Source organism: Gymnoscopelus microlampas (genome assembly GCF_963454915.1).
Source record: "Gymnoscopelus microlampas genome assembly, chromosome: 23".
Lineage (NCBI taxonomy): Eukaryota > Metazoa > Chordata > Actinopteri > Myctophiformes > Myctophidae > Gymnoscopelus > Gymnoscopelus microlampas.
In genome coordinates this window covers 11,121,946-11,146,096 of record NC_139960.1, presented here as the reverse complement: position 1 = coordinate 11,146,096, position 24,151 = coordinate 11,121,946, and the positions used below count along the sequence as shown (strand labels likewise).

Sequence of the window (24,151 nt, the reverse complement as noted above, 5' to 3'; positions counted from 1 at the left end):
TGTTGGCCTCGGATCACGACTATATATGTATTTTATAGAGCCTGACTTTTGCTTTGTATCTGAGCAAAACTGGATGAAATGCCTAATATCTATGATGGTCTTGATCCAAGGCTACTAGGCTATTAGTGTTTTGACCCACCACCCCTTTCCCCAGAACCTTTTTGAATAAGACCGTTTAAGTTATACCACATCTGACTCTGTGTTTCCTATTTTAATGTGAATCTTACCTCCACTACCCCTGGGTTATCAGTGTATATAGACCAGTGGTTCTCAAACATTTTAATTTCAGTTCCATTTGTACACTCTCAGAGTTACAGACCTTTTTAAGTGTCCATTTGGAACTCCCTCAAAGAACCCAGGGGGTCCCTGTACCCCACTTTGCGAACTACTAATATAGACCTAAAGATACATTTTGATTTATATAAAACTGAGAAACGTTCCAAATGATAGTTTGGAACCGAATGGACCCTTACGGGTCTGTAACTCTGAGAGTGGACAAATGGAACCAAATGGACCTTCATGGGTCCAATTGTTTCCATTTGAACCCTCTCAGAGTTATGGGGGTTTGTGGCATACCAAACTGGGTGGGGTCCTTGAAATTAAAAAGTTTGAGAAGCACTGAGCCTTACTGCCCAACAGTACAAAGCCTAATAAGTGCAGTAACTATGTTACTATAGGGTGCGTTGGGAAATTACGCACCGGAGCACACTCGCCTATTAGTTTGTATTGGCCAGTGCGCTCAGTGCTGTATTTTCGAACGCACCCTAAATTACTACGTAATGTGGAGTAAAAGCATAATATTTGCATCTGAGTGGAGTAGTGGAGTAGAAGTAAAAGTACTGGAAATTGGACATTTCTCCAGTAAAGTATAAAAAAATGCCTCAACGTTTTTGCTTAAGTACAGTACTGGAGTAAATGTACTCAGTTACCTTACAGGCTTACACCATTGCAAAAATGTAGTTACTGGACTTTTTTTTATTTACCTCACTCCACACTAGTAGGTGGCGGCAGAGCTCCGTAAAGACGTCGCCAAGGGAAGCAGGTAAAGTCTCAATCCCATAGTCTGGAAGGCTGACCACACTGTTTGGCTATTTGATTGTGAACGTTGTCTGGGATCATTGTTGCCATGTCTGCTTATTATAAGCGACGTTGGTCTTATGTAAGTTTTTTGGGTCTAGTTTCTAAAGTGTACTTGCTTATGTTGTTTAAACGAGTGGGTCTAAAACTTTTTCAAGGCCCTCAAAATTAATATGTATTTGTCTGCAGACCCGCATCTGAGAATATTTTATACCAGGAACCCCCATACAAGAAATGTTTTTTAAAAAATCAAAAAAATCTACAAGAGCTTGTAGATTGGCTATTTTCAAATAGCCAATGTATAATGTTTAACATGGGCAGGGCTGCCAACACCAGTGTTTTGGTGAATATTGTGAGTTTGATACTTTTATCAGGCTTGCTTTACTAGCATTGGAAAAGGATGGGTACATTTCACCCATTAAAACGCTAAAAGTAGGCCTACAGAAATCGATTTGATGACTGAAGCAATGTAAGACCCATCTTTAATAATAACCACTGACCACACCCCGCCAGGAGTGTTGGCAGCCCTGAACATGGGGCGAAGAAGGGCTCGCTTTTTTTTTTTGTCTTCATAGACCTGGTTGTCTTGTTTCCATCGCGAAACCTGGCAACACTGGTGGTTGTCCCTCCCCCTCCGTCCGGACCATGGGTTCGACACTATGACAACAACAGGTGGCTAGGCTAACAGGCTAACTGTCTCCCTGTAGTGTTTAAAGTACATCGTTTACAATGCATCGCAGTGAGCCTCCTGCTCCACCGCAGACCTTCGTGTGTCAGCTGTGTCAGTTAGCCTCCCCGTTCACTCACTACGGACAGAAACCTCCCAACACCAGAGCCATAGTGTAAGTGTGTCAACTAACAGAGAGGAATGACTGCTAGGTGTTGCAAAATGCTAGCACTGAAAACATGACTGTCATATCATGACAGTCATGGCACAACTTGTTCCTGGTTTTGGAAATCTCTCCATTTACAACCCGTACATCTACATAAACATTCAGATTTCAAATATGAAGTGCTGACCCCACTGCCACGGATGTAACAAGTTAAAACGCCTGGGTCTAAGTACCCATATCTTCTGTTTTGTTCAATAAAAAGCATTTTAATCCGATCCGTGGCCATTTTCCCAAAAATGTCCTTGGTTTCAACTACGCGACCCTATCGGTTGGGAGGTATATTGCACTCTGATACGTTATAACTCTATGAGAAAACGGCTGCCGATCGGATTAAAATGCTTTTTATTGAACAATACGGATGATAAGGGTACTTAGACCCAGGCGTTTTAACTTGTTACATCCGTGGCAGTGGGGTCAGCACTTCATATTTGAAATCTGAATGTTTATGTAGATGTACGGGTTGTAAATGGAGAGATTTCCAAAACCAGGAACAAGTTGTGCCATGACTGTCATGATATGACAGTCATGTTTCAGTGCTAGCATTTAATATGAAAACTTGAGTTACTAGTTACTTTGTGGATTTGGATTATTATTACAAAACATACATTAACCACTTAAGCCCTATATACATGTTTGGCCGATCACAGAGCTTGTAGATCTGCTATTTTCAATAGATCTTTATACATTTGAAACTCAAATGGGACATTCTGCTAAAAGAGTACTTTCTACTTTTGGTACTTTAAGTACATTTAGATACCAATGCTTTTGTACTTTTACTCAAGCTCAAGCTAGTAACTCTGAGGACCCCCTAGGGGTCCCGGACCCCCTGGTGTAGAGTATATAAATATCTGTTCACTTAAATTATTGTATGTATTCTATTTATGTATGTGCATTTACTTAATATAATCATGTTCGTGTGCACTGCACATTATACAGCCTCTTACCAGAGGCATTGTGGCTCCATCTTTTACAGACTGAGCATTTTGTGTGTGTGTGTGTGTGTGTGTGTGTGTGTGTGTGTGTGTGCATGTGCGTGGGTGTGTGTTTGTGCGTGTACGGTGTTCATGAATTGTCTAACCCTGTTATATTTGATTTCCTGTAGTTGTAATGTAATTTGAGGACTCAAATAGTGTGTGTGTGTGTGTGTGTGTGTGTGTGTGTGTGTGTGTGTGTGTGTGTGTGTGTGTGTGTGTTAGGTGTTCATGAATTGTCTAACCCCGTTTGATTTGATTGCCTGCAGTTAATATAATTTTTGGACTCAAATAAAACACTCACTGTGTGTGTGTGTGTGTGTGTGTGTGTGTGTGTGTGTGTGTGTGTGTGTGTGTGTGTGTGTGTGTGTGTGTGTGTGTGTGTGTGTGTGTGTGTGTGTGTGTGTGTGTGTGTGTGTGTGTGTCCACCAGGCTGCTGGAAGAGTGTTTTGTAACCAAGGATCCTTTCAGTCCAGACAAGGAGAAGTTTCTGGTTCTGGGCTCGAGCTGCAGTTTATGCAACATCCCTGTGTGTGTTGGAGCGGTGAGGTGGATTTGTTTTTTATACCCGTCACTTAACCCATTAAGACCGGGAACGCATCTGTGTCTTTTTAGAGTTTTAACCACTTTAACCATTATTTTATACTTTGGCTATTCAAAAACAGCAGATCTACAAGCTCTAGATCTGATATTTTTTGACATCTTTTAATTTTTTTACTCAAATCTTTTCTTCTGGGGGTCACTGGAACTGGAACATTTGAGATGGGGGTCCGCAGCCAAATACATATCATTTTTGGTGTCCTTGACTTGAAAAAGTTTGAGAACTACTGATATTATAGCAACATAAGTGTTTCAGAAAACAGTTAGGATTTAGAATACATTTATAGAATCCCATAGAACAGGGGTCTTCAACGTTTTCAGCCCAAGGACCCCCTAGCTGAGAAAGAGATATAGCTGGGACCCCCTCTATATTGTGTACAATTGTGTTTCAGATTAAACTCGTTTTTTTTGTGTTCTTTTTTCCCTCTACGCCTATACCTCTTTGCCAAAAATAGCCGATCTACAAGCTCACAATCAACGCCTCGCGCTGCGAGGCGTTGATTGGCTATTTTTGGCTATATATATATATATACTGTATATGAAGTTAAACAACTAAATTCTATCCAAACGCTATCTTAAAATCTGTGCCTCAAAAAAATAAGTTTGAGAGCGTTTTAAAACCGAAAGTAAAAAGTTCACACGGACGCGCACGGACGCGCACATGCGTGCGTTAATTTACTACGTCCCGGATACCCGGATGTCAAAACATAAACAGTAGGGAAAATACGGATTTCAGAAAGAGGACTGTGTTTCAATGCAGGAAAACACCCCAGCATCATTATATAGTGGCTGATAGAGGGGAAAAAATGCAAAATTAATCCCTTTAAAGAATGTGAGTACTTTTTCCACCATTGATGAAACACCCATCATGATAGTTAGTTGTAGTTGTTCACACAGTAGGATTCGTAGGAAGTATGTTGTCATTCTACTCCTGGGGCTGATGACATCATTCTAGATTAGATAAGGTGTGTGTGTGTGTGTGTGTGTGTGTGTGTGTGTGTGTGTGTGTGTGTGTGTGTGTGTGTGTGTGTGTGTGTGTGTGTGTGTGTGTGTGTGTGTGTGTGTGTGTGTGTGTGTGTGTGAGACTGAGTGCGTGACTGCTTGCATGTGTCTATTCTAAGATGCTGAGTCAACATCTTTTTTCCAAGAAATGCACAGTCTCCTGTATTGAGACATTGTAAAGGAGTGTGACTGTGATCATTTTAAAATGATTTTTAATCTTACCTTGAATCTGAAGTTGCACGTTGAAGTTAGACGACCGCCCGACCGACAGTACACCTACGACCGCCCGTCGCGCATGTGCGGGACTCTCAATTGTATTTTAGGATTCTGTTTAATTTCTTCTTCTTTTTTGTGACACTCGGGTGGCGCAGTGGTAAAGTCCCTGCCCACCACCACAGAGGTTGTGGGTTCGAATCCACCGTGGTGCATCCGGCTTTGTCGAGCGTCTATATCAGGGGTTTTCAACCAGTGGTCCGGGGACCACCAGTGGTCCTTGAGGGGGTTCCAAGGGATCCCCAGCCAAATTAATAGTTAGCAACCAAATTGACCCTTATATGTGTGTAACTCTGAGAGTGTACAAATGGAACCAAATGGACCCTAACGGGTCCATTTGGTTCCATTTGTACACTCTCAGAGTTACATGAACACTGATGATGGTAAGACAGTGTAGATTGGGACCCCCAAGAAATCTAAATGGTTGAGTCCCTGGCATACCTTTTCAAATGGGGGTCCCTGCCTCCCTGGGCTAATATGTGTCAATTTGGGGGTCCTTGACGCGAAAAAGGTTGAAAACCACTGGTCTATATGAACACAATCGGCCCGTGTTGGGGGAAGGGAAACCGGGAGGAGGAGGGTGATATTGGTCATTGCACATACTCCTACGGGCTGGGGGGGGGCGGGGGGGAGCGGCACCTGTCAGCGGCGAGTGTTGGGCGGGAGGAGTAGGATGAAGGCTCTATCTATGTCCTCCCGGTGGAGGCTCCTCACTGTCAGTAGGATACGACAGCAGTGACAACACAGACATGTGTGTGGGGAGGAAGCAATTGGCACAACGACTAAATTGGGGAGAAAAAGGGATAAAAAAATAATTTGCTACTCTAAATTTTGAGAATTTAGAGAGAGAAAAAAAATCATTTTTCTCTCCGCCAGGAGAGTTTGTTTTCACTTTCTGAAACTGGGACTAACATTGGTCAAGCCTCACGTGACACGTGACAATACGGTGAAATAGTGTGATCCGATTGGCTAGTGACGTATAGCGGCCTATAAAATACATGTGTCACTTTGAACGAGTCTGTGCCTTGTTCAAAGTGAGGTAAGACAGTTCCAACAATCCTGCATGCAAAGCAGATACTTTAATTAAGCTAAAGCCTCTCTAGATGGGAAGGCCTCGATCCTACAAATGCTTAGTTAACAGCTAAGCGCCCAAGCCAGCGAGCATGATTTCGAGTTGACATGGCTGAGAAATGGACAGATAGGAGGGATAGGACACTTACATAGACAGGACGGATAGGACACTTATACAAACAGGACGGATAGGACACTTATACAGACAGGACGGATAGGACACTTATACAGACAGGACGGATCGGACACTTATACAAACAGGACGGATAGGACACTTATACAGACAGGACGGATAGGACACTTATACAGACAGGACGGATAGGACACTTATACAGACAGGACGGATCGGACACTTATACAGACAGGACGGATAGGACACTTATACAGACAGGACGGATAGGACACTTATACAGACAGGACGGATAGGACACTTATACAGACAGGACGGATCGGACACTTATACAGACAGGACGGATAGGACAGTTAGAACATAAGAATTAGAACATTCCCAACATTCCCAACACAAGTCTTCTGGCGGAGAGTTGTGCTCCGAGGAGCACTTTTTCTAGTTTTGTTTTGTTTTTACTTTTTGAAAATGTTTTGAATTAATAATTTGAAAAAAAAAAAAAAACAGTGTTAAATAAACCCAGTGTTTGGGAACCATAGAGTCTGTAACTACACCTCTCAATAGCAGAGAAATGTAAAATATATTTTAAAACTCTAAACTACACTGTCCCAACACCAAAGACTGCCATATGTGAATTATTTCAGGGTTTGCTTTTTGATGCTTTTTTCACAGAGTAGGTTTACACAATTTTTTTTTTCTTTTCATTTTGTTGGCCTTAAATATTGCTCCCTCTATCTATGCAGAGCTGCAATTTTTGTTTATGATGGTTGTTTACGTCATTGGAAAGCCTTTTCATGGCCATGTTGAGATTATATAGTCATTGAGACCTGAAGCTGATTCTACATGTCTCCTAAATCTCAACAGTATTCTGAAAAACTTATGTTTCTATATTAGTGGTGCTCAATCTCTTTCATGTCAAGGACTAGGGCTGAACGATTTTGGGAAAAAATCGAATTGCGATTTTTCTGACCGATATTGCGATTGCGATTTGATTGCGATTTTTTTTATAAAGAAAAAAAAAAAAAACTTAAACATTTTTTTAAATTCAAGCTTCAGTTTAGTATTCACTGTGTACGTTTAAAAAGTAATTGGAAGTAATGGAACATTACCAAATGGCATACCATTTATTTACTGTTCTAGATTCTAATAAATAAGGATGAGAACTAAAAGATATGAATTGCTTCATTGCTTCCAACATGTATCTTCCAAGTACTTTTTTTCCCATGTATATATTCAAACATTTAGCTGGAATAGAAATAGCTTATTTTTGTAAACAACCCAACATTGAACTTGTGCTTCTCTTCTCAAGAAGAGAAGCTTTTTCTGAAATGAAGTTAAATAAATAAAAATAAAAATAAAATTAAACAAATAATTACCATTTTGTGTAAACAATTCACAGCAGTGAAATAAGTAGGTCTTTCACTTATGGCTCCAGAAGCATATTTACTGATATCCAGTATTTAGCTTATGTAGATTAACATTCAACTAAAATGTAACACTTTTTTGTCTCACAAGCCAAAGTCCTCTCCTACTGTACATTGTATTACTACTACTCCTTGGAAGTGAAAAACTCAGAATACATAACGCAGTGGTGGAAAGTAACTAAGTACATTTACTTAAGTACTGTACTTAAGTACAATTTTGAGGTATTTGTACTTCACTTGAGTATTTCTAATTTCCAATACTTTAACTCCTACTCCACTACATCTCAGAGGCAAATATTGTACTTTTACTCCACTACAATTATTTGAGAACTTTAGTGACTAGTTACTTTGCAGATATAAATTATAATATTATAAAACCTACATTAACCACTTTAGCCCTATTTTATACATAGGTAATTTGAAAATAGCCGATCTACAAGCTCACAACTCGCCGCGATGCGACGCGTTGTGAGCTTGTAGATCTGCTATTTTCAAACTTAAGTACTTTTGGTACTTTAAGTACATTTTGATACCAATACTTTTGTAGGCCTACTTTTATTCAAGTCAATTTTGAATTTGGTATTTTTACTTGTAACAGAGTACTTCTACATTGCAGTATTGATACTTTTATTTAAGTACAACATTTGAGTACTTTTTCCACCACTGTACATAAGTGACAAAGATACAGTTCATAGTCGCTTCTTTTGTTTTGGGCTTGTTTTCATAGACAGGGTTGCTTATTTCTCTCACAAAACCTGGCAACACTGACCAGGAAGTGCTTCGCATAGTATTGTTTACATTGGATCACAGCATCCAACAGAAATAGTTTAACAATGATGGGAAAAATATAAGTTACACTTACAGAAACAAACATAGATAGGAGCAACACTACTACTACACTACTTGTGTCGCACCGAAAATAATGTTTTACCGCTACGCGCGGCACACTTTAAATACTCGCAGCCGATGGCGAGGGACCTAACTCTATGAGAGGGACAGAGCGAGAGAGAGAGAGAGGGGGGGGGGGGGGGGCGCTGCCCTCTCGCTCCCTGTAGAGAGAGAGAGGCAGCCACTCTGGATAGAAGGAGACAAGTCCCGCGGGTGCTCTGGGATTAATATTAATATTAAAAGTATGTATTATGATAAAATAAAAAATAAAAAAATCGCGGCCTTTGCGATTAGCTAATCGCGTGGTTTCAAATCGCGATTTCGGTTTGAAAACGATTAATCGTTCAGCCTTATCAAGGACCCCCAAAATTATATGTATTTGGCCGCAGACCCCCATCAAAATATGTTGTTCCAGGGACCCCCAGAAGCAAAGATTTGAGTTAAAATGTTCGCTTTAAAAATATGTATATTCAAAGATTTGCACACATTTTCACAGTTTTTCAAAAATAGCAGATCTACAAGCTCGTAGCGCGGCACTCGGTGCCGCGCTATGAGCTTGTATATCTGCTATTTTTGAATAGCCAAAGTGTAAAATAATTCTTTTTAGCTCAAATCTAAAAATGACACAGTTCCGGGTCTCAATGGGTTAAGTGAAAAGATAAATAAGTGTAGTGTAGAATTTTTTTATTTCCATTTCTGATAAGCAGCAAGCTATATAGTCTTCGATTATTTAGATTTATATTGGGACAAATGTGCGCAACTGTAAAGACGATACGGAAGCGGGGACATCCACTTTACCCATGGATCATTTTCAGAGCCTCCGTTGCTCCAGACTGTATGATGGAAGCGTTTGAAAAGGTTGGAGGTAACAGTCTGGATCGTGAGACTAAATAAACGGAGGCTTTTACAGTGTAGACTGGGGGTCCCAGAGATGAAAGAATGGGGGTCCGGGGCCAAATGCATATCAAACTAAGGGTCCTGGACATTTCCTTTTGAGAAACATTGTTCTAGAACTGTCAACTGTGGTTCTCAAACTTTTTCATGTCAAAGACGACCCAAAATGATATGTATTTGGCCGCGGACCCTCTCAAATCTCTAAATATTTTGTTCCAGGGACCCCCCAGAAGCAAAGATTTGAGTTACAGATGTTCCCATTGAAAAAATATATATTCAAGGATTTGCACCAATTTTCACGATTTTTCAAAAATAGCAGATCTACAAGCTCATAGCGCGGCACTCGGGCACCCCCCTCAAGGACCCGTGGGGGTCCCCAGACCCCCACTTTGAGAACCAATGTTCTAGAACCTATGAGCTCTCTGACACTAGTTTTCTGTCTCCTCACAGGACTGCAGTCTCTTCTACACTAAGAGGTTCTGCTTGCCGTGCGTCAACAAGCACCTACAGCAGTTTCCTCAGCAGATCCAGACCGAGCTGGCCAAGAGGAAGCAGAGCTCCAAGACTGCCGTCTCGTGAGCCCACGGTGCTGACCGGTCAGACCTGACATGACCTGACCCTAAAGGAACTCTTTAGCTTTTAGCTGACATTGTCACCCAGACTGATCTTACAATGAGTCAGCAGGTAGGGGGGGGGGGGGGGGGGGGTCAGCGTTCTTGCTCAAGGACACAGTGACACGACACTATCGCAAGGAATCAGACCTTTTGCACAGGACGTGGTTATGTTTCCTGTCTGGGATGCAGTATTCATAAAACAGTGCTTCCATTTCACATTGCTTTGGTATCACTTAACCACAGTCCTAGCGCCCTGTTCTGGGCACCAGTGTTGATTTCGTCGACTAAAACTATGACGATTTTTTTTTTGTCGACTACCTTTTTTCACTGACATAAATGAAATAAAAACGAAATAAAAACCAAGCTATGATGACTAAAACTAAAAAACTAAGACTAGTGGAGAAGAGATCCAGTAGAACTAAGACAAGTCATTTTATGTTTGGTTGCGACGGGTGTTGCTCTCTGAAAATAGCAGATCTACAGCGTGACGCGTTGTGCGCTTGTAGATCTGCTATTTTCAGCATGCAACCAAGTGTAAAATCAGCCATTAGGACGCCATCAAGGCCCGACGAAATACATTTTAGTCAACTAAATCAACTGTAGATTTAGTCGACTATAATCTTATAATATTTAGTCAACTAAAACTAGACAAAAACTAAAACATTTCAGATGACTAAAATATGACTAAAACTAAATGGAATTTTATTCAAAAGACTGACTAAAACTAAATCAAAATTTGCTGTCAAAATCAACACTGCTGGGCACGTCGTGACAGGCTAACATTTGGCGAAAATAGCAGATCTACAAGCGCACAATATGTCGCAAAGCGGCTCGTTGTGAACTTGTGTATTGGCCCCTTTCGCGTACAACAAAGTGGTTAAAATCAAAGCACTGTTTTATGAATACTGTATCGAGGACTGTAAACATATACTATATATATTTATATATATGTCCTGTAAAGTCTGATTCCTGCAACATCCAACGTTTTTAGATTCCCGAAACCCAGGAAACACATTTTTATCACCCTGCATGAGACACTGTGCTGTTGGTGACATTGCACTGTTTTGGTTAAAACGCTGGCCAAAATTGCAGAATTGTCATCGTGTCGTTTTTTAGTCCCCTGAGCAGCAAACTGGCAAATGCAACATATTAACTCCATAACAATCTTAAAGGACAACTTTGGTTTTTTACAACCAAGGTTTATATTTTATTTATCTAAAACATAAACATTGGTTGTAAAAAACCAAAGTTGTCCTTTAACAAACTTGCGTAATCCATTAAGACCGGGAACGCATCTGTGTCATTTTAAGATTTTTTTGGCTATTAAAAAATAGCAGTTATACATACAAGCTCATAGCACGGCACCAAGTGCCGCACTATGAGCTTGTAGATCTGCTATTTTTTTTAAATCTTGAACATTTGTGCAAATCTTTAAATAGATAGTTTTTAAAGCGAACATTTGTAAAAAGAGATTTGTTCCGGGGACCCCCCAGAAGCAACGATATGAGTTACAAATGTTCGCTTTAAAAAGTATATATTGAAAGATTTGCACACATGTTCACGACTTTTCAAAAAAGAATAGATCTACAAGTTCATATAACTCGTGCCGCACTATGAGCTTCTAGATCTGCTATTTTTTTTTTATCGTGAAGATTTGTGCAAATCTTATTTGTGTATGTGTATATATATGTGTGTGTATATACGTATATATATATATATATATATATATATATATATATATATATATATATATATATATATATATATATATATATATATTTTTTTTTTAGAGCAAACATTTGCAACTCAAATATTTGCTTCTGGAGGTCCCTGGAACAAAATATTTGACAAATGTTTGCTTTAAAAAATATATATTCAAAGATTTGCACAACTTTCACGAAGCTCATAGGGTTAGGGTTATGTGTGTGCCGCGCTATGAGCTTGTAGATCTGCTATTTTTGAATCGCCAAAGAAATCTAAAAATGACACTGTCTAATTGGGTTATCTTATGCTTATGTTGAGTTAAAAAGTGAGTTCAAATGTGTGTTGGAAACAATGCATCCTTTTAAACAACGTATTTTCAAGTAATTTATGGTTGACACGGTCTTGCAGATTGCATACCGACTCCCAAGGACTTCCAAGTCACGTGCATAAGAATCGTACTGTTCAGCTATATGTTGTTACAGTACTCCACTCGGGACTGTGACCTTTCTACATTGTTTTGTTATTGTTCCATTTAATCCAGCGCATGACCTCGCTGTGTTTATCACGAGATACCGCACTCGTCTCGGGGGTTAATTGGAACAGTATGGCTTTTAAAGGCAGGCTTAGTGATTTTGAATGGCCAGTGCAACAGCGGGTGCACACTCACGAGAGAGAGAGAGAGAGAGAGAGAGAGAGAGAGAGAAACTGAGAACTCCTAAGCTGATTTGTAAAGCTGATACTTTCACTATTTTTAAAACCGTAAAGAGAAAAGGTTATTGTACGATACTATCGTCACAATATCAATCCTAAAGTATTTAATCTGAAATTGTGATATTTGACAGTCATATTGCCTCACCCCCTGAACTGTATGTAAACAGTGTCTTCTATTTCAGTCATGAGCAGTGGCGTACCCACCATAGAGGCAGGGCAGGTGGCCGCCTGCCCAACTAAAATCTAGCCTCCCCTAGAAAATAAAGTAAAAGACTGAAAAACAGGCAGTGAAAAAAATCCAAAGAGAATAGTGGCCGTCGGACCTCGTCCATTCACGCGGGCAGGCAGCTAATCACTACCGTATCCAAACAGCAGAGCGACGTCGCCTATACTATAGTGATGCAAATGTTTGCCTTTATCTTCATGGGGTGCCAGGAGTGCCAGGTGTGGGGGTCTCTGGGCCATCACCTGTACCCACCAGGCATATTTTCGTTAATGTAAAGTATAGTTAACATCAACAACAAAAGATACCGCGCTATGAGCTTGTAGATCTTCTGTTTTTGGAAAATGTGTGCAATTCTTTAAATATAATTTTGAAAGCGAATTAAAAAAAATTGTAACTTATTGCTTTTGGGGATTCTACAAATGTCTTCTAAATCCTAACAGTTTTTTGAAAAAAATAAAAAATATAAATTTATGTTATATCAGTGGTTCTCAAACCTTCTCATGTCAAGGATTCCAAGGATGTATTTGGCCGCGGACCCCCATCTGAAAATATTTTGTTCCAGGGACCCCCAGAAGCAAAGATTTGAGTCCCAAATGTTCTCTTTAAAAGTATACAGTATATATATTCAAAGATTTGCATATTTTCAAAAATGGCTCATAGCGCAGCACAGAATGCTGTGCTATGAGCTTGTATATCTGCTATTTTTGAATAGCCAAAGTATAAAATAATGGTTCAAGTGGTTACACACAGAGCCGCAGGAAGGGTGGTGCGAACGGTGCGGTCGCACCGGGCCCCGCGCTGGGGGGGGCCTCGCAAAAAAACGGGAACATTTTTTTTTTAACATGACACCCAACATGACACCCAACTTAATGTTTTGAGGGCAAAAATAACCGCAAATAACCACCCAAAACTCGGATATATCCGACAGAAACTGCAAAAAAAATACTCCACGCACGCCCACGCGTGCGTGCTCGCCAACTCCGCACCGGGCCCCGCATTTCTCCCAGACGGCTCTGGTTACACAGATGCGTTCCCGGTTGGAATGGGTTGAAGTAGCAACGCTATTGCCTGAGGAAGGTCGTCTGTGACCAAAAAGTTGCTTTTTTAAATGAAGTTGTGCTCCTGTACCGTGCAGGTTGGGTAGTATATATTTTCATTCTTGACGTTCGCTGTATATTTTGCCTTCTCTCCTCCTGACTTTTCAATTCTTTTTTTTGTTTTGTTGTGCCAACGTTTTTTTGTAAGTCTTTAATGTAAAATATGAAATTACCTGAATGTAAGCACAAACTAAATACATTTTCTTATGTCATCAAATCACTGAGTCTGCCTTTAAGTGGCCCACTACTGTGTGTGTGTGTGTGTGTGTGTGTGTGTGTGTGTGTGTGTGTGTGTGTGTGTGTGTGTGTGTGTGTGTGTGTGTGTGTGTGTGTGTGTGTGTGCGCGCGCGCGCGTGTTTGTTTATTTGTGTGTTACTCCCAGATACACACAAGTAATTACTACCAACCAAGCAAGGAACCAACCCCCTGGCACCAGTGCCAAGGTTTGACAGCGATAGGCACGGTGCCAACCATGACGGAACACTGTTTTACTCTGGGGTGATGTCATCCTGTTTGCACTTTACACACAAGCAGTGGCAGTGGTGATGTACTCAAGTACTGTACTTAAGTACAATTTTGAGGTATTTGTACTTTACTTATTTAGTAACGTATTTCCAATACTTTTACTTCCATTCCACTACATCTCAGAGGCAAATATTATACTTTTACTCCACTGCCATTATTTGAAAACTTTAGTTACTTTGTAGATTCTGATTATTATTGCAAAATCTTTTTTTTTTAAATAGCGGATCTACAAGTTTTTATTTATTTATTTTTTTTAGATCGAACGCTGTTACAGTATGGACAGAAACTCCTCCACAATGTTTTTGTCTCCAATGGGCCGCCGTAGTGTTGACAAAATGACGTGGATGACGTCACGGGTGAAATCTTGTCTTGCGAGACTCCCGGAGAGGCGCATCCAACACTTTAAAAAAAATCACACCCTGTGTGAAGAGAGTGGTGCCTTTGATGAGCCCCGTATTGATGTTGTCATCAATGTTTGTTTATTGGACATACATACATACGGACGGACACATGGACAAAGTCAGATATAGGAGTGGTTGGCACCACTCAAAAAACACACCCAGTGTGAAGTGAGCGGTAATTTCATCATGTGTCTCGCTAGCCAATCACAGCACGTCCTACTGGGGTTGAGTACTTTTAGCCAATGGCCGTGTTTTCCACAGCATGGCTTCACAGCGAAAGACAAATTTCCACGACGGAAAGAAAAACTTTCACCACGGATGCGCCGCTCAAAAAGGTATTAAGCGCAAGTCCCATAGGCTCAGGTTTTCAGCTGTGGTTGTCGACTAGGGATGGAGTTCTGAACTTTTTTCTACTGAACCACTCGTTAAATTTCAAAATGTGTTTGTGACCATCCATAAGACTTATAGTTGGTCACAAACACCAGGGAATAGAGTTGACAAATCACATCAGACCGTGACGTCAGTGGAAGTTGATTAAATTGACAAAGTTGGTCTCATCAAAATGAGGCCATACAGGCCACAGCAAGACTTTTATATTTGACCTGCACCCATGGACATCGATACAGGTAAGCTGGTGTGCTCATGAGCTTCGGGCAGTACTACTTGTCAACCAGTGTATATCCTACCTGCCTTGCACCAGGCAAAATAGAAGAGTGGGGAGACCACTTTCAGCCATAGGCTACAGATTGGTTTTCTTCATTAACCACATAAGCCCTACTTGTTTATTTTAAATAGATCTACAAGCTCACTTGATGTGACTGTGTAGATCTGCTATTTATTTCTCTTGTTTTAAATCGTCCTTCAAAAAAGAGAGACGGAAAAAGAAAAATAATTGCACCCTTTAAATGAACACTGGATTTCAAGGTCATGGTTAGACAGCCGACCCCCCCCCCCCCTGTTCTTGTACATATCTTTTTCCCCCCTTTTTTATTTTTTTGTTGTACATAGTACATTATCTTTTTTGCTGTTTTTCTTTTTTTTGTAATGATATTCGAACTGTGGTGCCACTATATATGTATATGAATTGAATACCAAGGCCCTCATTGGAAACAAGTCCGCAAGGACTTTTATTAACGGACCTGTTAGACAAAGTATTTTAAATGTAACTGTGCTGTTTTACATTTTTTGCCTAATAATATATTCAATCAAAAAGTATGCATAATGAGGCTATCATTCAGTCATGTACTGTATAGCAGTGGTTCTCAAAGTGGGGCCTGGGGTCCTCCCCGGCAAAATGTGTTAATATAGCATCAAAATCATTTTAACCACTTTAACCCTATTTTATGCCGATACACGTGTTGTGACCTTGTCGATCTGAAAGTTTGCAGATTTTTTTTTGTCAATTTTGATTTTAACACAAATCTTCTCGTATAGGGGCCCAAATAGTTTCAGATGGGAGTCCAGAGTCAAATGCATGTCAATTTGGGGGTCCCTGCCATCATGAAAAAGTGAAAAACTTTTACTCAAGTCAATTTTGACTTGCAACTGCTGCAACAGAGTATTTCTACATTGGCGGTATTGTACTTTTTTACCACCACATAGAGCAGTGGTTCTCAAACCTTTAAATTTCAAGGTCTCCCCTTAACTCTGACAGCATACAAATGGAACCAAATGGACCCTAACGGGTCCATTTGGTTCCATTTGTAAAACTGTCAGAGTTACAAACTTGTAAGGGTCAATTTAGAACCCCTTAAAGGAACCCAGAGAGTCCCTAGAATCCACTTTGAGAACCACTGACAGAGCACATATGGGGTTAATGTTGTTGAGCTCAGCCACGTTCAACTGTTTAACTCTCTGCAGCAGCAGCAGCAGGGGGCGGGGCTCTGCAGCCCGCAGCACCAATGAAGCTCGTGTTCCCGTTTAAATAGTCAGTCTCTGCCCTCCTTTGCTCCAGTAGTAGTAGCTCTGTCTGCACATCTCTCTCTCTCTCTCTCTCTCTCTCTCTCTCTCTCTCCAGCGCCATGTTGGCCCTGACGATCCGACTTGTTTACGGAGTTTGACAGGAGCTGTTTGCCTTTTAAAACACACACACACACACACACACACACACACACACACAGTGCTGCGGAGGAGGAGAAGGAGGGAGGCGGTGGTGGAGAGGACGACGATTATTTCTTTTGGAGGAGACAACATCATTTGCACGGGTTGCGTTTTGGATACGACGAGCTCAGAATAATAATAATGCACGCATTAATCCACCTGTGATCTGATCCGATCTGATCTGTGAGATCTGAAGGATTATAAAACCGTTTTTTCGGGCAAAAAAAAAACTGAGCTGATCTGTTTGGACGGTTGTTGTTTTTTTCCCCTTCGCTTTTGGTTGTTTTGTGTGTTTTTTTTTTGTTCTATATGTGCAACAAAATGTCAGACGTGCGTCTTTCGAATAACGCGAGTCCGACTTTGGAGCTCGGAGCGGGGGCTCGGGTCGTCATGGGCCTGGGGGCCCTGGTGGTGGACGGCCCAGGGGCCTCCAGACCCCCGGTGTGCAGGAACCTGTTCGGATCGTCGGACCGCCGGGACCTGGAGGACTTCCAGCGGGAGCGTCGCGCTCAGATGGCCGAGGAGCAGCGGCGCTTCGCCGAGCGCTGGAGCTACGACGTGGTGGCCGACAGGCCGCTGGAAGGGACCGGGGCGACGGGCGGGTTGGAGTGGGAGGAGGTGAGCGACGCGCCGGACTTCTACTCCCGGGCGCCGAGGGGGGAGAGGCGGCCAAGACCCGAGGACTGTACGAACGGGAACCATCACAACAACAACCACCGAGGAGGAGCTGGAGATGATAGAGGACGATCATCATCATCATCATCATCCTCGCCCGGGGAGCGATCGCCGTGTCGCGGCGGCGGAGGCGGCGACTCGCCCCGCGACGGAGGCAGCAGCCCCAGGAGGAGACGCCAAAGAGCTGCAGGTAGTCGGGACGGGCCCCCTAAAAACCAGTGGATCCCAAACGCTGGGTCGGGACCCGATTGTGTGCCGCGGACACATTTTTATGGGTCACGAGTAAAACATCCCTTATTTTTTTTGTTTCCTACATTTTGATTTAATTATGATTTCAAAAAAATATATATAAAAAAAATCATGAACTAAAAACAAATTCAATGGTTTTTGAATTTTTTTTTTTTTTAAATTCCCATAAAGTAGAAAACAAATCTTTAATAAATAGTGAAAATAGCCGATCTACAAGCTCACAAGGCGTTGCATTGGGTCCCGGACAAAAATCTGATTTCTCTTCTGGGTCTTGAGATAAAAAAAAGTTTGGGAAGCACTGCCTTAAACTGTAGCCTACTGGAAATAACTGTTGTGAGTGTGTGCGAATGGAACCAAATGGACCCTTCGGGTCCAGTCTCAGAGTGTGGGTCCATTTGGCTGTGCAGACTTGAGATCGCACATACAAAATAAATTAAAACAATCTTTGAAAAGCAGTTCAATTTCCTCAAATCTGTTCTTATGGGGATGTGACAAGAAGACAATTGTTTTTTATTTTTCTTCAGCGACCTTATTGAGGGGCGATTGTGTGATTCGTTTTTTAATAAGTGTATACGTGCGAAACTGAACACGCAAACTGCTGCAAGCAGTGATATCATATTTTGAATGTTTTACTTTTTGTTAATACTTTGAGTCAAAATATGTTAAGTCTATACCTCATTAAGTTTTTCACATGTTTTATGTTCCTGTTGTTAACAGACATTCCGATTATTATTTTTAAATATATCTTTATTATAACGACTTTCTTTCCCCCTCTCCTGGCAGGTCCTTGTTCAGGTGACTCTCCCAGAAAACGGCTGCGCTGCGAGGATGATGAGGATGACGAAGATGACCAGTCAAACTGCACAAGGAGTCAGACATTAACGTCTGTGGAGGAGACACCCAGCAAGGCGGACAGCAGGGAGCAACTGGGCTGAGCTGAGGTTAGAAACTCTTCTCTTTTTTTTTGGACTATTACCATTCACAGTGAAGTGTGTGTGTGTGTGTGTGTGTGTGTGTGTGTGTGTGTGTGTGAGTGTAAAAAATATTGCATCATGGACATCCTAGAAAATGGATCTCGGCTGTTTATCCACTATTCACTAACCCAGGGTACTTAAGGAGCACTTGTTTTCAAACCCCTGGTGGGTTTCACAATATTATACACCAAACACACAATACAATATTATACAATATTATACAACAAACACACAATACAATATTATACACCAAAAGATGTGCGTCCGTGTGTCTGCCTGCCTGTCTGTCTGTCTGTCTGTCTGCCTGTCTGCCTGCCTGCCTCTCGGTCTGTCTGCCTGTCTGCCTGCCTGCCTCTCTGTCTGTCTGTCTGTCTGTCTGCCTGTCTGCCTGTCTGTCTGCCTCCATGTGCATCAGTGATGGCTCGTCTCCTCCAGTGGTGGAAAAAGTACTCAAATGTTTTATTTAAGTGAAAGTATCAATACTACAATGTAGAAGTACTCTGTTACAAGTAAAAGTCCAGAATTAAAAATGGACTTGAGTAAAAGTGCAACAGTATTGGTATCAAAATGTACTTAAAGTGGCAAAAGTAAAAGTACTGCAATGTTTGAAAATAGCCGATCTACAAGCTCACAACGCATCGCGTTGTGAGCTTGTAGATCTGCTTTTTTTTCAAATAGCCTAGGTATAAAATAGAGCTCAAGTAGTTAATGTATGTCTTATAATGTAATAAGTTATATCTGCAAAGTAACTCGTAACTCATTTTCAAATAATTGTAGAGGAGTAAAAGCAAACAATATTTGCCTCTGAGATGTAGTGGAGTAGATGTAAAAGTACTGAAAATTGGAAATACTCCAGTAAAAGTACCTCAAAATTGTACTTAAGTGCAGTACTTGAGTAAATGTACTTAGTTACTTTACACCACTGGTCTCCTCTCTGGGTGTTTATCTAAACACGCCTTGCACACAGCTCCCACCCCCCCCCCCCAACGATAGTAACACGTCACCAGGCCTGTTGAAGTGGTTGCTTTGTTACACGCTGCGTTTGCAGCGCTGACAGTTTGCAAGCTCTGTGTGCACTGTGTCCGTCTCTCCGTCATAAAGTCTCTCTTTGTGTGAGTCCATGCACCCACGTTTCTCTGTCTGCACGGGAGACCTCGAGATGGAACAACTGTTTTGTTTGTGTGGGAGTTTTTTTTTTTCTCTTTTTTTTCTCTTCGTCTTCGCCCCCCCCCCCCCCCCCCCTCTCAGCAAATGCACCACCATTAAGCAGTGGTTGAAGAGAGTACTCAGATTATTATTTGTTAACAAGTAAAAGGCCTGTATGCAGGCTTGAGTACAGGTACAACGTTTAATTTTTTTTTTGCAGATCAGCCTTTTAAGTATAAAATAAGGCATGTTTGGTTAATGCATGCAGGTTAATGCAATCTAAATCTACAAAGTAGCTGAAGCTTTCAAATAAATTGCAGTGGAGTAAAACTGATTTGCCTCTTGAGATGTTGTGGAGTAGAAGTATAAACGCATCGAAAAAATGGAAATGATCAACCAAGGCAAAAATACGCAAGTACTTTGAGTAAATGTACTTAGTTACTATCCACCACCGCTATTCAGCTTGTTTTTCCTCTGTGTCCCACAGAACCTGAGAGTCCGGTCGCTGGAGGGATTCTGTTGCCTTCCTCAGCACCCAGTAGAGAGAGAGGGAGAGAGGGAGTGAGAGAGACGGCCTTTTCTGAGATGGAGGTGCACTGTAAAAACCTTGGAGTTAGATTAACTCTGGGAGTGTACAAATGCGGGTCCATTCCGTTCCATGTTTGTACCCTGTCAGAGTTACACATCCGTAAAGGGGTCCATTTTTGTGCATTCTCAGTGTTGCATGTGGATAGGTTATCACTGAGGATTTTACGGTGTGGGGGCAGGGCTGGGCGATACGACTTCAAATCAATATCACCATCATTTAAAAAAATATGTATATCGTGAAAATGGCAGATCTGCAAGCTCACAATGCACCGCACTGTGACGCGTTCTATGCTTGTAGATCGGCTATTGTTATTTTTGTACAACAAAGTATAACACGGTTATAATAACTAATCGATTTAGTCGATATTATAAAAAATGTATACAATTTTTTTGTGGCGATTTGTTGATATATGAGAAATTTAAAAAAAAAATCCCCTGAGACCCTGCTTGTCGATTTATGCGATTAACCTACATGAGCGAGATGAAGTCGGTTTTTGGTTCTAAATATCGGTTATTTTTGGTTAATTGCCCAGCCCTAGTGTTGTGGGTGGGCGGGGAGATGTACAAGCACTGAATATGTACACTATAAAAGTTTTGGCACTCAATTCAATTGCCTCAAAAGCAGACAATGTAGCAGTGTGCAAATGGAGTCTTTTTTTTCCTTTTTGCTCAGTTTATTATTATAATTTTTTACTACCTATACATTTTGAGATGTAGCACATAAGAGAGAGAGAGAGAAAGCAAAATGTAATATGCTTTTCATATGTTTTGAGTGTGAATTTGACTTGGGAAATTGCAGCGCAGTTTTCAAAAAGAGAAATATTATTTTGTACACGTGGTCATGTTGTATCCATGTTCAGGTAATAATTTGATATATCGAAGTAAAAAGAAATGCAGATTAAAAAGAAAAAAATCAGGGTTTTTTTGTGGAAAAAAATATTTTTTTTCATGGCTTTAAATGGCCCAGTGTTACTGTTTGAAGGCCCTTCATGTTGATAGATGGTCACACTGTAAGTTAAAGGTGCTGTAAGTATATATACTGTGTGTGCATGTGTGTGTTTGTATATATATATACACACACACACACACACACACACACACACACACACACACACACACACACACACACACACACACACACACACACACACACACACACACACACACACACACACACATCTTTGTGTGTTAAATAGCTCTATATTGTGATAGTAATCATTGCTATAGAGTGTTAGTTCAGTTTCAGGAACACACTCTTTAGTAAACAGAAAATACTTTTTCAGGTCTGGATACCAATTTCATCCAATCAGGAGAGAGAACTCATACAGGATACATGAGTGAAATTGGAAGTGATGAAGCAAAAAAAAGAAATAGACAGAATTGGAACTGGAACACTATATAAAGTTGTAGCTGATAAATTATCTTGGTGGGGTTCTCTCTCCTGATTAGTTGAAATTGGTATCCTTACCTGAAAATGTATTTTTCTGTTCACTAAAGAGCTGGAGAGACTATGAGACCCCTGTTACTGAACAAACACACTATAGTAATGATTGCTAACCTTTAAACAAACAAACAAATATCACTTACAGCATCCTTTTTTAAAGGGCTCATTAGGGTCTATATCACTGGGTCTAGCCAGGTTAACGTTTACATGTAAATCTCCTATTTTCCCCTTTTTATTTTATGTTTTTATTATTATTTTACCCTTTTTCAGAGAGGGAAACAAATTTGCCAAAGGTGTGACTTTTATCTGTTTCTTTTTAGTGGGGAGTTGAACTGCTGCGCACTATTCAACCAAATGATAGCAGTATTTGCTATAATGTATCCCATTTTTTGGCAGGAGAAGATTATGCATTTCCCCCTGACCTCCCTAATTTCCGTAGTTTGCCGAAAAGATGGCAGATATACAAGCTACCAACATTGTGAACTTGTAGATCTGATGATCTCGGCGCGGGATAGCGCCGTACGAGACGTGTAAATCATGCTTAAGGTATTGACAAGATAGCCCAGGTTAACATGGATATCGTTGCTGTCTGGTGGAAAAACCCTTCCTTTTTCAAAATTATTATTTAAAAAAAATGTTTTAAAGTGAAGATAGCTGATATACAGGCTCATAATGTGTCGCAATTGCCACACGCTGTGAGCTTGTAGATCAGCTATTTTCACTACTTTAGTGCACACTCTTTTATGAATTAGAGCGTTAATTTACAAAAACAAAAAAAACATGAGTTGAAATATGGAAATGCAAGGTTTCTGCCTGACATCAACGACGTGATACATGTGTTGTTGCAATCACTGGGCTACATATTATGCAAACACACACACACACACACACACACACACACACACACACACACACACACACACACACACACACACACACACACACACACACACACACACACACACACACACACACACTCACCACACTATGTGAATCAATCATTTGCCTCCTGTGGCCTCACATGGAAAATGTAATTGCACTATTAGGATTATTATTTTTATTTTATTTTTTAGGGCAAAGAAAGACAAAGTTACACTGCATTATGAATCTGTGTAAAGCTTTGAAGTGTACCTGTGTGTGTGTATATATATTTTCTTGTAAAAAAAAAAAAAGAAAAGAAAAGAAAACACTGAGAAATGTATACTAACTTATTTATGTTGAGCTTTTTGTGGGTGTGTATGGCTTTCCAAAGTGGCATTTCTGTAAATATATATTTTCATTATTTTTCTTGTTTTTCAAGGTAAATACAAGGTTGCAAAGCTGAGCCCAATAATCAATCTTACGTCATGTATGTTTTATATTGTTTCTTTAAATCTGCAATAATTTGATTAAAAATAAATTCTGGTATGTAGATGATTTCTTGGCTTATTTTTATCCCCCCCCAACACACACACCTGTAATCTTTTTGTAATACCTCACCCTAGAAGTCTTTCCTGATAGTACAACAGTATTGGGTCTAAATTAACACCCAGAATTCGGTGCGCTCTGAGTTAATTTAACACTCATGATTTTTTACAGGTTACACTGGCTCCAGAGATTTGTCCCGGCTGTAACTAGGTCATGATTTGGACGGGCTAATGCTTTGGAGAGGCTGAGGAATGTATTGACTGACAACAGTGACGAGTTGAACTCCCTAGACCAGTCGTTCTCAAAGTGGGGTCTGGGGACCCCCAGGGGTCCTTGAGGGTGTCCCCAGCAAAATTGGTTTATATAGCATTAAAATAAGTTTAACCACTTTAACCCTATATACAGGTACATCGGCTATTTGGCTATGAAAGAAAAATGAATTGATTTTTTTTATGTAGTTTTTTATATATTTGAAACATTTTAACATTAACAAGCTTTTATAGGGGTCCCTGGCACAAAAGTATTTACAGATGTGGCCCTTAATACAGGCCCCCATAGATAATTTGGGGTGATTTTCCTTGACATGAAAATGTTTGAGAACCACTTGGCCACGGTACGACAGAGTAGCAGCAGGCTTATGTCTATTTATTTTTGCATCAGTTACTTACATAAGTTCTCACATCAACTTTTTTTTCTCCAATTAGTCTTATTATTTTTATCCCAGGGAGTGATGTGAATGCACAGTAGGAGAGTGTGTACAAATGGAAGGGGTCCATTTGGTTCCATTTGTATACCCTCAGAGTTAATTGGACTAAGGATATTTTCAGTGCAAGCTCTCCCACTCCGGTTGTATATCTTGAGGGCAGAACTTACACACAGCTCTGCTCGTCTGTGCGTTATGTGCACTGCTGACTGACTGGCTGGTGCTCTCTCTCTCTCTCTCTTTCTCTCTCTCTCTCCACTGGCTCCATTCTCCTCTAAAGTTGAAAACAACAAGGGCACGTCCTGAGAGAGAGAGGGGGGGGGGAGGGGGCTTAAGTTATTGGCTTTCCCTTTCTCCAATCACAGCG

At 40.7% G+C, this 24,151-nt stretch overlaps 2 protein-coding genes across 2 annotated transcripts; both read left to right on the top strand.

Moving 5' to 3' along the window:
• Positions 1-1,754: 1,754 nt before the first annotated feature.
• cdpf1 (cysteine rich DPF motif domain containing 1) lies at positions 1,755-11,505 on the top strand. The gene is made up of 3 exons (XM_084050509.1): positions 1,755-1,919; positions 3,374-3,485; positions 9,671-11,505. The coding sequence occupies exons 1-3, from the start codon at positions 1,807-1,809 to the stop codon at positions 9,797-9,799; spliced, it is 354 nt and encodes a 117-aa protein (XP_083906635.1). The 5' UTR covers positions 1,755-1,806; the 3' UTR covers positions 9,800-11,505.
• A 4,938-nt stretch (positions 11,506-16,443) lies between these two features.
• LOC311040259 (uncharacterized protein) lies at positions 16,444-23,090 on the top strand. Its single transcript, XM_084050429.1, has 3 exons — positions 16,444-17,463; positions 18,306-18,463; positions 20,130-23,090. Exons 1-2 carry the CDS (start codon positions 16,908-16,910, stop codon positions 18,455-18,457), a joined length of 708 nt encoding a protein of 235 aa, XP_083906555.1. The 5' UTR covers positions 16,444-16,907; the 3' UTR covers positions 18,458-18,463; positions 20,130-23,090.
• Positions 23,091-24,151: the final 1,061 nt, after the last annotated feature.